Raw genomic sequence first — 13,552 nt, 5'->3', positions numbered from 1 at the left:
AGAAGCTAGCGAGCTAACTCCCTGCTAACTTCTAACTCCGTTAAATGTCATAAATTCCGTTTTCATGGATGCCTGGATGTTAAACTCAATTGTTACACCTGGTAGAGCAGAACGCTGATCATTTTATTAAAGATGAAAGACTTTAGACAGTTTTTCAACTCTCAGTAATGCCATAGTGATGTTTGATATATGGACCTGCAGCGGAGTTTAGACCCAGACACGGCTAGTGACGTCAGACTGAACAACCGGATAAAAAGTGCATGGAGGCAACTGTTGTTGTGATTTGGTGCTATATAAAAAGAATTGAGCTGAACAGAAAAGTTTGTGGCGCGCACTTTTAATACTAAGGCAACTGCACAGGTGGATGATCATGGTCCCCCTCAAACTGACTGCAATCACTCTCAGATACCTTGTAGAGGTTGCCAGCTCACTGCAATCAATCAATTATTCTGCACCAAAGAGTGCAACCTGTCTGCAATAGGTCTCCTTGCAACAGGGGACTTGACTCAAGTGATTGCAAAACAAAATTAATTCTCTATTTAAGCAAGCTTGCTGAACGCTTATGTCATTTTGCAGTTAAATCGCTGTCCTGCAGCAGCTACATCACTACTTCTGGAGGAATTTCAGGTCTGGATCTATGACGTAAACGCTACAAGCTATAGCTTAGCTTAGCACTCTATAAAGAATAAAAATTTGAACAACACAAAACTTTCCAGTTTCTCTTTTGTATCGGTTAAATAACTGTATATGGCATGTCTTATCCCGTTGGTTTATCAGTGATAGTAGATATGTGTTAGTACCACATAATAGATTACATGCTAAGCCAAGCTAAGCTAAACACCTGACAGAACACAGCCACATAGCCAGTCTGTGTAACACTACACTATTACTGAGCGCCTTGTTCTACTTACTGTGATCATAAGAAGTAGTGCCAGCATCATGCCCAACATTATGTACAAATTATTAGTCAATCCTCCAGCCCACAAGGGACCCAAGATTGTGGCCAGGCCCCCAACTGAGCGTCTGACACCTTGGCTGAATCCTTTTGGTGAGGGATCACAAAATATTAGGTTATTTATTTCAGATATAAACATAACAATATGGCTTTAAAGTTCGCTACGTGTAATTTTTTTTTCTATGCATCACATGCGCTGAGCAACAATCTGTTGTTTTAATGTGTTGAGCCAGCACACGGTGCCAAGGTAATATGAGCCAACCTTGTGTTTTCTCAGCAGTGACTTTGGAGAAGAGAGACACCTGAGACACAGCCACAAAGGGAAGCCCCAGCAGCTGCAGAAACACTCCGATGATGAAGGCTGACAGCTCCCATCCATAACCACCTGGCAGGGGTGGGAAGATGATATCACAGGATCGCTAAATTAAAGTAGTTTATCACAGAGTAAATGGAATACATAATTCAGCAATTACCTTTAGCGCAATCCAACATAAACCCTCGCATACCTATATTTGATAGACCTAGTGGCCAATAAATATGACAGTTCTGAAGCTTCTTATTTCTCATGTGGAGTCATGATCATTCAAAGAGTGTGGCAGATCATGCTTCGGTTGCCCAGCTCGTCCGTCCGTCAGTTTTTAAGTTTCTCCCACAAATGGGCTGGCAACACCAGAGACGGCTCAATCCGAAAAACGAAACCCCTGCCAAGCTGGCAACCACTTGATTTTTGTTCTCTGCTGCTTTGCATCATGCACATGCCTGTATGAATTTGTGCCGACTCTAATTGTTGGAAGTTCTTGCATGAGCTGAAAGTCTATCATTTTACGATCAAATTACAGTTTCACCAATCAAACATGCCTCTCGGTGGCCCCAAAGGATAAAATAGTTTTTCTTTAGGTGTCTTTCTTTCGGGTTTTATGTCTTTGTTCGGTTGCTTTAACCACAACGGTTAACAAATGGCAAACAAATGACAGCCACGCTTTAACAAATAGCATTTTTGCTAAATTTGATTACTCTAATCCTTTTATATGTACTCAGGCACTACCCAGCTCCAGCACCTGTCACTTGTAATCAGAGCGATAAACGTGACGAGCTGCAACAGACGCAGGCCAACATTAACATACAGGATCCGGTTTGCCTCTATGGTATCCTGCTGAATGATATCATTTACAGAGCACACTCAGTTCAGCCAGTGTGTAACCCAATATGGCTCTGCTGTGCTCTACACACCGACACTGGTGGAACAGAAAGGATTTGGCTCAGAAAAAGAGGCATTTTTGTGTCTGTGTGTGCCTGCATTTGTGTGTGTGTGTCTGTGGGTGTGGTTTTTCACAGGCAGGTTAGCACCTCGGGGGTTGCAGAGGAAGATGAGGCACCAGATACAGGCAGTGCAGCAGATGACCAGGCCCGCTGCCAGCACGGCGCGGTCCGCCACCTTCCTGCTCAGCCAGCGTACAAAGAAGAAGCCCAGGATGACCTCCACCCCGCACAGGCTGTACATGAGGCTGTTGCCCAGCTCGCCAAAGTTGAAGTGGCGCTGCGTAAGAGGGGTCACCATGGTCTGTGAATTTTTAGAAAGACACCAGTCATTTAGGCAAAGCGGTCCATTCAGAGGTAAAGAAAGGTAACCAGAGTATCCAGTTAGGTCAGTTTAATAAGAGGTGAGAATGGATCTTTACACAGAGGCTGATTATGTGCTTCAGCATTTAACTGATTATTTTCCCAAAAGTTTAGGTCTTAGAAGACTCAGTGTTATTCACTCTGGATGATAAACAGTGTGACATAGTGTGAAATGTTTGGAATCGCTGCCTGATGGATCTCGATGGTCGCTGCTCTCACCTCCAGCGCCGTCTGATTGAAGAGAGTGATGAACTGAGCCGTGAGGACAACAACTACCTCTTCTCTCAGGAACTCTGTGCAGAGAAGGACAGAGAGAGAGATACCAGAAGAAATAAAATAGGGAAGTCAGGGAGAAAAATCCCCAAAAATCTTCAACTGCTAGCTTCAAATCGAAAGTTTCAACTGGCAAGTTAATTCGAGATCAAGAAGTTTTAAGAGAAAAGAAAAGTTGGACGATCTCAAAGCGGTTGTAAGATAGAAGGAGGCGTGACAAATCCTGGCCGCCTGGTCGTGTTGATCATGTCGTCCAAGACGCTCTATATCTATTTCTTTTGATGGAGAGAAGTATGGATTCTGATATTTATCTTATATCCAAAACATGATTACACAGGAAAAAAGGGGGGGGAAGCTTTCAATAAATTCCAAATTTTGATACCAGCTTTTCCTGGAACAAATTCCTCCTTATGGGCTTGGAGAGGAGGAAAACGAGCTGGGCTTGCTGCTAAATTTGGATGCCAGATGGCTGGAGAATCGGCTTGATATTACACTGTGTGATCCACTACAGTTCAGTTCTCTGTGTTCAGCGTTTGCACTGCTATTGACATGGTTTGATTATTTTATGTCACTGGATGTGTATGTGTGCAGGTAAATACCTGATGTGGCTTTAAAATGATTTATTGTACCTCAGAAAGTTCTGAGACAGATTTTTTTCCCCAAGATTTCCCAGCTTTTATTCCAAAGTCTGAATCTACAGACTGATTATTAGAATCAAAAATGCTTAATAATGGACAAAAAAAGTTACAAAGTGGTTGCTAGGGTTGCCAGGTCTTTGGTATTAAAGCAAAGGGCAACCACTGGAGCTGAAAATTGCCTTGCTCTAAAAGAAGGTCAATCCTAATGTTAAAATATCCAGACAGTAGAAAGCATCGTTAAAGAACAAAAAATAGTTTGTGCATTTTTTCACTTATTACAAAATCTCTGAGCAGAGAGGGGTTTTTTAAGGACTCTGGATACTAGAAGCAGGGGGCGCGGCCAATTTGACCAACAGGCATCCAGACACAAGCAACTGTAAGCAGTTTGGGTCTTCTAGGTATCACCTCTGCTTATTCAAGCCACTGAGCTGGATCTTACCTCCATGCTTGTGCTGTTGGTGCCTTTTATGACAATTTTAATTGGCTAATATGATGTGTTTCTGCGTGGTACGAACTCTCCCAGAAGTTTGTTCATTGATCCTATGAAGTTTATGGAAGCAGACTGGTAACCAAACCTGCTAGAGTGAGCTGAAAACCTGATTCTTCATCCAAACATCAACTCTGTCTTCAAACACCCCCCCCCCCAAAAAAAAATGGTGACAGCAAAAACATCAAAGCATCAATTCAAACGGCAAACGACTCGGAAACTAGTTTTTATCCCATCTATGGATAAAAGCAGCTCAGCGGCCAATCCAAATTAGCCCAAGATTTATTTATACTTTTTTTAAAAATCCAGGTGGCCACTTTGATGCTTTTCCTTTGGACCTTAAAGACATGCTCTTGCTCAGCCGATACATTTTACATTTGATGCTGCACAGAAAATAAGTAATAAAAAGATCTATGAGGAAAATGCTTTGACCTAAAGATGGTTTTCTGGTGACGCCACAAGTAGACAAAGCAAAACAGCAAGTTCCACCGTTTTATTCATTGTATAGCTTAGCTTAGGAAAGAGACTAGCTAGCATGGCATTAAAATTAGCTTACCATTACTTCTAAACATTTCATCACTCGTGAGAGGAGGGGTACAACCTGAAAATATCAACCCAAAATTCAACCCTAAAACTAATCATACTTTCTTGATCTAACTGGAAAAACTAAGAAGCTATATAGCCTAGAACTGTTTTAAACCACATATTGACTTCATTGATATCATTGTTGTTAGTTATCCAGGAAGACATTTACTAGCAGAGGATCTAGCACAGAGTAAAACCTGCATTTCTTTTATTTCTATATTTTTATACATGTTAAACAAATGAAGGCATTCACTCCTGCATCTGGACTTTTTGCTCAGTATGAAAGTGGAATCTAACTCTTGATTACAAAATATCTCTTAAGTATATTTCAGATAATACATCTTTGAATGTTTCAGTCTTTTCAAGGGAGAAGAACTAGAGCGTGAAACAGAGCAGGCTACAAACCTGCAGTGCCGTGTAAGCATGTGTAAAATCTGATCCAGTTCAGATACAATACAAGTACATGGACTAAAAAAGGCAGTTGTGTAGTTTTCCTTGTTCCAAAAGCAAAGATTCACAGAGATTTTACTGGTGCTGTTATGTACTTTTTTCTTTCCACGACACCTACCAGAAAAATCAAGATTTGATGAAAGAAAGTGAAAGATCTGCCCTGATTTTCAAAGCTTCTCCACAAAAAGTCAGAAAAGATCAATAATTAAAGAGAGCGAATACCAGACACGCTGTAAGGGCTAACAGACACTCCTACTGCATGTGCCAGAGAAAACATCCTCCGCTCCTGCTGCGTTTCTGGTGTTGTAGCTTCTCTTCGTACAAAAAGGAATCAATAAGAGGAATGTTGGCCACATTACCAATTCTGTCTCCATTTCATCCACAAGTCAACCACAGCAAGTCAGTCAATAAAAAAGGAAGTCTTCCATCCTTCCCTCTACCACGTCTTCAAAGAGTGAGAGAATCAATACAGCACATACACACAAACACACGCACTCGCAGTTGTGTCTTTAGAGGACACAACACCGACTCGCATTTCCTGGAGAGTTACTTCAGTCTTAAACACAACTCTGACCCCAACACTCACCTCGACCGTAAGCTTTAAACACGTCTGCAGCTTAAATTTAACGACGTCCCCAAAAGAAAAATAAATCCCCAGAATGTGAGTGCGTAAATCTACGATCAAAGCTTTAGGTCCTCACAACATGGTTAAGACAAATGAGTAAGTACTCAACCCACTCACTCCCAAGACACACACACAGTCAAAGAAAGTACAGAAAGGATATTGAGTAGTGGCAAACAATCGCAATCGCCATGTAAACGTACTATGACACTAATCCAATAGTGCACCTGACATCATGTATATACATGCTCTGACATAAACCAGACATGTACACGCAAGTCCAATCAATACACCGGGAATCTGATCTGACATGCTGCAGAAAATTCCTCAGAGAGACCTGGAGAATGGAAAGTGTGTGCGAGACTGAGTGAGCAAATACAAGCAAAATCAATAGAGCAGATATGAAACATGTGCATTGGCAGTGACACCTCTTCCTACCTGAACGCTGCAAAATGGGGCAGAGGAAAGCTGACTGTAATTGCTCGAGACAGGCAGTCAAACCTGCCGGCTCACCTCTGCTGGCGCTGAAGTTTCGGAAGGGGTCCGAAGCTCTGTGGACGGGTTGCATGTCAGACGAGGTGGAGGTCTCCAGTTGGTCGGAGTTGAGGGCTCTGTAGGTGTGCACCGGCTCCTCGTCAGACCCCATCAGCGGCACCTCTTCCTCTACCTCCTCCTGTTTCATCTCCATCATCGTGGCTCCCCCCTCGCAGCTAACGGGTGGTACATCCCAGTACATAGCCAGGACGACAAACTGGAGCAGCATCCACAACAGGCACATGAAGATCTGACAGCATGGAGGAAAAACCCACATGTCTTCAAAGATCTTACAGTTTAAACACACAAAAAAAGATATTTTCACAGGACCAGAATCCCTGGAAGCTTTCAGGAGAGATAAAGTGGTTCAGCTATGGAAGCGCTGCCTGGCAGAGTGAACTCTAGAGAGGGATTCTGGGTCATATTATGCGGAAAAAAATGGAAGCAGGCATATAAGAGCTTTGTTAAGTCTCATTTAAGCTTCATCCACGCTACAGGTGTTTTATTGAGGCACACTTAGATAGAAACAGATCGATACAGGTTGTTACGGGACCGAGTACCGCTGCAGGTGTTTTGTATTCCTCTTACTCACAGGAGAACAAAGGAGGAAAAATATATATGTGAGCACAGAATGTAGAGCGACTATTTCTGAAGGTTATTTCTGTATTCATGAGCCTTTCACAGAACCTTAGATTACTGATTATCTGGATGCTGTTACCCCAGGAGACGTATACTTGTTCACAACAAAGGGCCCCAGTTTGAAATCACACAGCCGCAGGAACAGGTTGAACGCCGGCCCTGTAGAGACAGGAGGAAGTGCTTTAAAGATGAGATAAATGGAAGATGTGTGGAAACAGTAGCCTGCTCCTTAGTGATTTTATTGAATGTTTTTTTCTGCTCACAGTTTAAATGAAACATCAAAAAAGAAAAAAGGGGAAAAAAGGATCACGAAATCCTTCCCGTTGTCTGATATTTCCTCACAGGGCAGAAGGGGTGGTGAGAGGTGAAATAACACCTATTTCTCTGTGGATAAGTGGAAAGGGTAGAAACTGACCAACAAGAAGACCGGCTTGTCGACCAGCCATGATGGCGGCAAATATTCCAGCTCGCTCCTCCGGCTGAGTGCTCCGAGTCAAAAAGCCAAAGATGGAGGACCCAGCTCCTGCTCCGACACCTTAGGGCAAACATATCAAACTATGATATATTACATGCATTGAGTGTTAACCGTTTTACGTAATGCATGCGTGCATGTGTGTGCATTTGTCACCTGCTACAATCCGACTGCATAACAAAAGCCACTTTGAGTATCCAATGAAATACATAAAGTTACCTGAGAAGAAATTAAAAAAAAATAAAAAATTGTTGTGAAATGCATCTTCATCTGAGGCAAGATCTTTGTTTAAATGTTTCCAAAAAAGTACTGGCTTCACCCTGTAACAATTCCATTAACTTCTATACTATTCTATACTTTGGCTAGTTGGCTAATGTTAGCATGCTAACACGCCAACCAATGACTGTATAAAAAAAAACTTTTCTTTTACTAAAAAGGTCTACAGTCATTGATTCCAACACATTCGGTGACAATAGAAAAACACTGTATCTAGTAAAGTGCACATTAACAATAATAGACGATCATGTGGTACTGCTGTTTTAGTTAGTTGATTTTAGCTGATAGTAGCTAGGTTTTAGCTAGTATTTACTAATATTTAGCTACTATTTAGAATATACTGTTAGTCTAATAGCATTCAGGTGATTTTGTTGTTTGGTTGACAACATAAATTTCTTAACAATGACTCACATCATCCCTATAATGCTTTGCTTAAAGAACAAATAAATAGTTATTTTAGAAATTCCCATAATCCATTGTGTGCATCCTGTAGATAAAAATTTGAATCGCAGAGGCAGCTAGAGAGTTCTCATTTTGAAGCCTGTACCTTCACACAAGCCTAGAGACTAGTCAGTGGCTATCTGGTAACTATGGTCACTATGGAAACATGTGCATCAACTAACAGATTAGCCAGTGGCTGCAGGAGGTTAAAGGTCCACTGTTAATAGCCCTCTCACCACTCACCAACCACAACTGCTTGGAGAGTGGTTGCTAGAGGTTGGCACGCACTAGCATGAAATTGGTCACAAAGCGGTATGGAGGTATACCGTGCGCTACCAGGAACCTTCTTGCAGTTGCTTTGGTCTCTAGCAAGTTGCTGCTGTCACCAGTAGTTTGCATGGAAGACACGTGAACCTTCTCTGTTTCAAGTCTTATTTTAGTTTTACAACAGCAAGCTATGGGGCAACTGCAGCAATCTGCTATCAACAAAAGCAATCACAAGGACGTTGTTGGTACAGTACCCTCTTTGTGACTGATTTCACCTAGTAACCTCCAGCAAACACTGACCAACACAACCCAGTGGGTGGTTGCCATGGGGTTGCCAGCCAGTATAGGTCTACATAACTAAAGCCTTTTTTTTTCTTTTTATGAAACCACACGTGATGAAGTGTGACTGACAATCACATGGCAGGAAATGGCCAAACACAATTTAGCAAGCACTTCCTGCTTAACTGTGTCTTTTATTCTAAATGAGACTCAGAACAGAATCAATATTTTGGGAAGGGACCAGTAGGGTGATTTCCTCTTTGACTTTTCTACAATCAGACTTCTTTTTGCAACTGCAGAAGCCACCCTCTGCTGACCATTAGAAAGAAAGCAGGTTTAAATCAATTCTGCGCCTCTTTCACTATTCACTTGACTTTCTTCCTCCTGGAGGCTACGTTCAAAGAGAAATTTAGATTGCATTCAGATGAAAGGAATGACCTGATATCAGATTTTTTGTAAGCTCGGTCATCTATAAGGAATTCTCTGTGTTGCATGAGGTGAAAATAAATGCGTAAAAGATGACCCACAGAGTCTCTTCATACAGAAGCGTGACGCAGAGTCTAAATTAGTCATGTGATGTCTCGTGGCTTGACTACTTACCAACAATCTCGAAAACATTTGAGAAAAGGACAATGGACTTTGTAGTTTTGCTTCGATCTGACCAGATGCCAAATAGCGGGCCCGTGACCAGTGCACTCAAGCTGAAGGCAGACAGACCGAGACCTAGGAAGTAAGGTGGAGCCTCCAAAATCTGTAGATACCTCCATATTGTAGGAAGAATGACAGCTGAGGCCACCACAGAGGAACAACAGAGAAGGGTTGAGACGTGTGCATTAATATGCCAAAAACAACCCTGAAATGATATCCAGTTCGATATGAACTTACCGTACTCTATGCCACTCAGCATGAATATCAGTCCAATGGTGAGAAAAGTAAGATTCCTCTTTTGGTGATTATCCATTGTCCTCACTGACTTGCTTCTTTTTACATGCCAACCTCTATCTGCGCATGCTGCTCTGAAACATTCTTCAGAGCCATAATCAGATAACAAGAGACACCATGCATCCTATTACAGCTGCCGGCCCAGATAATCAGAGGAATCTGTTGCAGCGCTTTACAAGGTCACAGCAAAACTTCTTAGAGATGGACAACAAAGACGATGGGAGGCTTTTCTTACAGAAAAAGCTCAGGACGAACGAAGCCTGGACCACGTCACAGCAAACATGGAAACAATACAAACAAATATGAAATGATTGCAGTAGTCCAATTCCATTAGGCATTTATGTTAAAGATGAAATTCTGTTTGACTCCAGTCCTCGGTGTAGCACCACGCTGCGAGATCGAGGCAAGTTCTCAGGTTGCCCGGTGAGGTAAAGTACCCTGAGGTTTATACATATTTAAACTTGTTTGCTTCAGTTTCATCAAAAGCACCTCCCAACCTTGTGAAAAAATGTGCAAGGCCTATCTGCCCCTTTTGGTTACACAGTAATATGCAAAAGTCTTGAGACACTCCTCATTTCTTTATACTTTTCTTCCAAGGAGGCAGACTAAAGAAGAACATCTAAAGAAGAGCCAGGGCAATAGTTCTCCAGGCCTTCTGAAGGAGTTTCAGAGTTTAAATTCAAATTAAATTAAATTCAAATTTTATTTGTCACGTACACAGTCATACACAGTACGATATGTAGTGAAATGCTTGGACAACTGCTCGTGACCTAAAGAGAACAAAAAAGGAAAAGGCTATGAATAAGATAGGAAATAAATATGAAAAATTAAAAAGGGTAAATTTAACTAGGAAGGAATAAAATATAAATTAAGGTTAAAAATGAAATAACTGTACAACACAAATTAGAATGAAGGGTAAATTTAACTGGGAAGAATAAGATAAAGATAAATATATAAATTAAAGTTGAAAATAAAATAACTGTACAACAAAATACACAATACACAATATAGAACTATATAAGAATGTATGAAGAAATCTAAATATAAATAAATATATACACAATAACAGCAGCTGTACAAGTATTAACTGGAAATGAAGAATATAGTGACCAGTGTTGTGCAAAACCAAAGTCCAGAAAGTCCAGTGTGTGTGTAAGAACCATATGTGTGGGTCAGTACTGTGTGGTGGTGTGATTGAGAGACCGTATCGCCTGCGGGAAGAAGCTCCTCCTCAGTCTCTCTGTGTTGGTCTTCAGGGAGCGGAATCGCTTTCCTGACCTCAACAGAGAGAACAGTCTGTTGTTGGGATGGCTGAGGTCCTTCACGATCTTCCTGGCCTTGGTCCAGCACCGCCTGCTGTAGATTGAGTGCAGGTCAGGGAGCTCGGAGCGGATGGTGCGCTCAGCTGACCGCACAACCCTCTGTAGAGCTCGTCTGTCCTGCATGGTGCTGTTCCCGAACCAGGTTAAGATGTTTCCCGCCAGGATGCTCTCTATGGTGCACGAGTAAAAGTTCCTGAGCACCTTGGAGGGCAGTTGGAAGTCTCTCAAGCGTCTGAGGTGGTAGAGACGCTGTCGGGCCTTTTTCACCACGGTGTTGATGTGACAGGACCATGACAGGTCCTGCGTGATGTGAACTCCGAGGTATTTGAAGCTGTCCACTCTCTCCACTGGGCACTCGTTGATGACGGGGGTCTGGTAGTTCCTCTCCTGCTTAGTGCTGAAGTCCACTATCAGCTCCTTTGTCTTACTGACGTTTAGAAGACGTTTTTCTTGGAACTGACCGTTTTCATAGTAAATCTTTTTTTTGTTGTTGCTTTGCTTTGTTTTTTTTTTCTGTTAAGCCACTTAACACTGACCCATGAATCATTCAAGCATAATAAAAGCTCCTACACATAACAGAGAATAGGACAAATTGTATCTTTAAGGCACTTTGTTACTTGAAGCCTGTTGCAAAAACACATCTTCTGTTCAATTTCTGTAGTTAAATCTATGAAAAATGCCAATGATAACATAAAATAGTAGTTTTGGCGTAGTAATGTGATTCCCAAAGAGCTATTAGCTGAAAACTCGGCATATCCCGGCATGGTGTGCAGTTTGTCCTTAAGGATTTTAGGAAACTGCTGAAGAAATCCAGCAAAGACTTGACACAGGACTTGACAGATGCATCTGGTGCTTAAGTTGATCCATCTACTGTTCACTGAAGCCTAATGAGAAATTATCTCAATGAAAGGAAGAAGCCAAAGGAAGAGAAACAGGGACAAAAGGCTGAGGTTATCATGTAATGCCAGATTTTACAATAACTAAACTAAAAATGAGAAACAACAGATGGAGTGGTGAATCCAAATATGAAATACTTGGTTCAAGTATGTACAGAGGTCAGGAAAGAGGTACAACATAGAGTGTGTACAACATGGTGGAAGCTCTATCATGGTTTTGGGCTCCATTTCGGTCAGTGGTGTTGGAGATCTTGTCCAAATTGATGAACACAGAAAAGCACCATCAAATTTGGATCCATCATGTAGTACAATCTGGAAAGCTTCTGATAATGTTTTAGCATGACAACGATCCCAAACACACTGCCAATGCAGTAAACACACAGTGAAACACTACCAGTCATGAATTGGCCTCCCCAGAGCTCGGACCTCAACAAGCAGTGTGGGATCGTGTTGACAAAGAACAGAAGAAAAAAGGCAGCCAACATAAAGTCACACCAATTATTGCCGTTCATGTTTGTTAGAATTGTACAAACTCTGTTTTTGCCTCACATACTGTGTGTTTCCATGCATGTTTGCACATGCTTCAATAAATCCCTGCACCTGTTTCCTATTTCTATAGCACAATATAAAGAAATAAGAGGTGGTTTGAGTCTTTTGCACAGGTCTTTAAATAGGAATTGTGCTTTTTACAAGCATGGGGCTAAATTTAGCTGTTCAAAAACACAATAAATCACACAGTGATAAAACAAAAAGTAATGAAATACATCAGATAAACAAGGACTATAGCTTATGGAGCTTTAACAGCAGAGCGGGCAACGGAGGAAACTATTCAGCTTAACGCTGCAATGTATTCAATACTGAATAAATTAGGTATGACACTGCTGTCTGTTGTGTTGAGCTGTAGCTCCTTTTTTCAAGCTGCTGTGGTGTTCCTAGCCTTGGGCTCGCTGTATTAAACAGAACTGTCACCAAGTTAATACCGCCATATGTTTTTCAGCAACCCATGAATAATACAAAACATTTGATTGTTTGAATAGCAGATATAAACTCGCTCAGCATCATGTGCTCATGCCAAATAACGTCCAGACAATCTGAGAGGTTTCGAGCTCACCAGGCCCCTGCAGTGATGAAAAGTCGCAGGACTCATGTATTTGGGTAGGAATCTACTATATATGTATGCGTGCATTTGTTGGCCATAGTGTTGACCTTTCTGTAATTTTTTTAATGAAAAATGATTTCATAGAGCATGTGTACTCACCAGTGTAGCGTCACTGCGTGTGTTTCATTCTATGGAAACGGTAATCAAGGAGGGATTCATCCGGCTCGGCTTTTCCGTGACAAACGGCTGCTGCTGAGTGTCACAGGCCCGCTGAGAGGCCATTAGCATCCTACCTGCCTTACCTGTGGTGGTTTCTATAGAAACACATATGAGGGTGGAAGGTGTTTTTGCACTCACCTTTGAGCCTTGGTAAACAACAGGAAGTTCCCCGGTGACTAAACTGATATCGAGTCCACTCAGCCAGTCACAGCAGTGCCCCGGAGCCTGTTGGAGATATGAAATGATCAGCTGCTGGCAGAAGGACATTTGACTTTCAGATAGAGAGGAGCTTGTTAGGTGGATATACTGTACAGGAGGTAGCTCAGATAGGAGTGGGCATGTGGTTGAACACAGATTCTCCCCGGAGGTCATCCAGCATCCCCATTAACATTAACCTGCACGGTGCTCGCAGGCGGCAGACACGGTAAGAGCCGGCAATCGACTGGGCCAGGCAGCAACACTTTTGGGTTCATTATGAAGGAAAAGCACGGCTGAATTTAAACAGAGCTTCACATTATACACGCTATAGGTGCTCA

General features: G+C 42.0%; 1 protein-coding gene across 9 annotated transcripts in view; it reads right to left on the bottom strand.

Annotated features, from left to right (window-relative positions):
* The window catches only part of mfsd8l2 (major facilitator superfamily domain containing 8-like 2), a 29,375-nt gene that overhangs the window by 14,184 nt on the left and 1,639 nt on the right, over nt 1-13,552 (bottom strand). For 3 of the 9 annotated variants that reach the window (XR_015126240.1, XR_015126239.1, XM_086273389.1), the window contains exons 2-11: nt 13,155-13,241; nt 9,139-9,740; nt 7,432-7,494; nt 7,219-7,338; nt 6,883-6,962; nt 6,144-6,414; nt 2,795-2,868; nt 2,303-2,516; nt 1,218-1,340; nt 912-1,042 (exon numbers count right to left, since the gene is read on the bottom strand). Coding sequence is in view for 7 of the 9 variants with exons in the window: in XM_086273389.1 (XP_086129515.1) it covers nt 912-1,042; nt 1,218-1,340; nt 2,303-2,516; nt 2,795-2,868; nt 6,144-6,414; nt 6,883-6,962; nt 7,219-7,338; nt 7,432-7,494; nt 9,139-9,499 (1,437 nt within the window). In the remaining 2 variants the exon portion in view is untranslated. Of the gene's footprint in view, nt 1-911; nt 1,043-1,217; nt 1,341-2,302; nt 2,517-2,794; nt 2,869-6,143; nt 6,415-6,882; nt 6,963-7,218; nt 7,339-7,431; nt 7,495-7,962; nt 8,158-8,235; nt 8,363-9,138; nt 10,049-13,154; nt 13,242-13,552 lie in introns of those variants that run through there. The other 6 variants (XM_086273392.1, XM_086273390.1, XM_086273391.1 and 3 more) reach the window with 6 other exon arrangements.

This window comes from Aulonocara sp. 'chitande type north' Nkhata Bay, linkage group LG18 (genome assembly GCF_057382095.1).
Source record: "Aulonocara sp. 'chitande type north' Nkhata Bay isolate Kocher_YH1m ecotype deep benthic linkage group LG18, A_spYH_male_GT1.1, whole genome shotgun sequence".
NCBI classification, from domain to species: Eukaryota; Metazoa; Chordata; class Actinopteri; order Cichliformes; family Cichlidae; genus Aulonocara; species Aulonocara sp. 'chitande type north' Nkhata Bay.
Note: the sequence above shows the minus strand (reverse complement) of the source record. Positions and strands in the feature narration are given on the sequence as shown.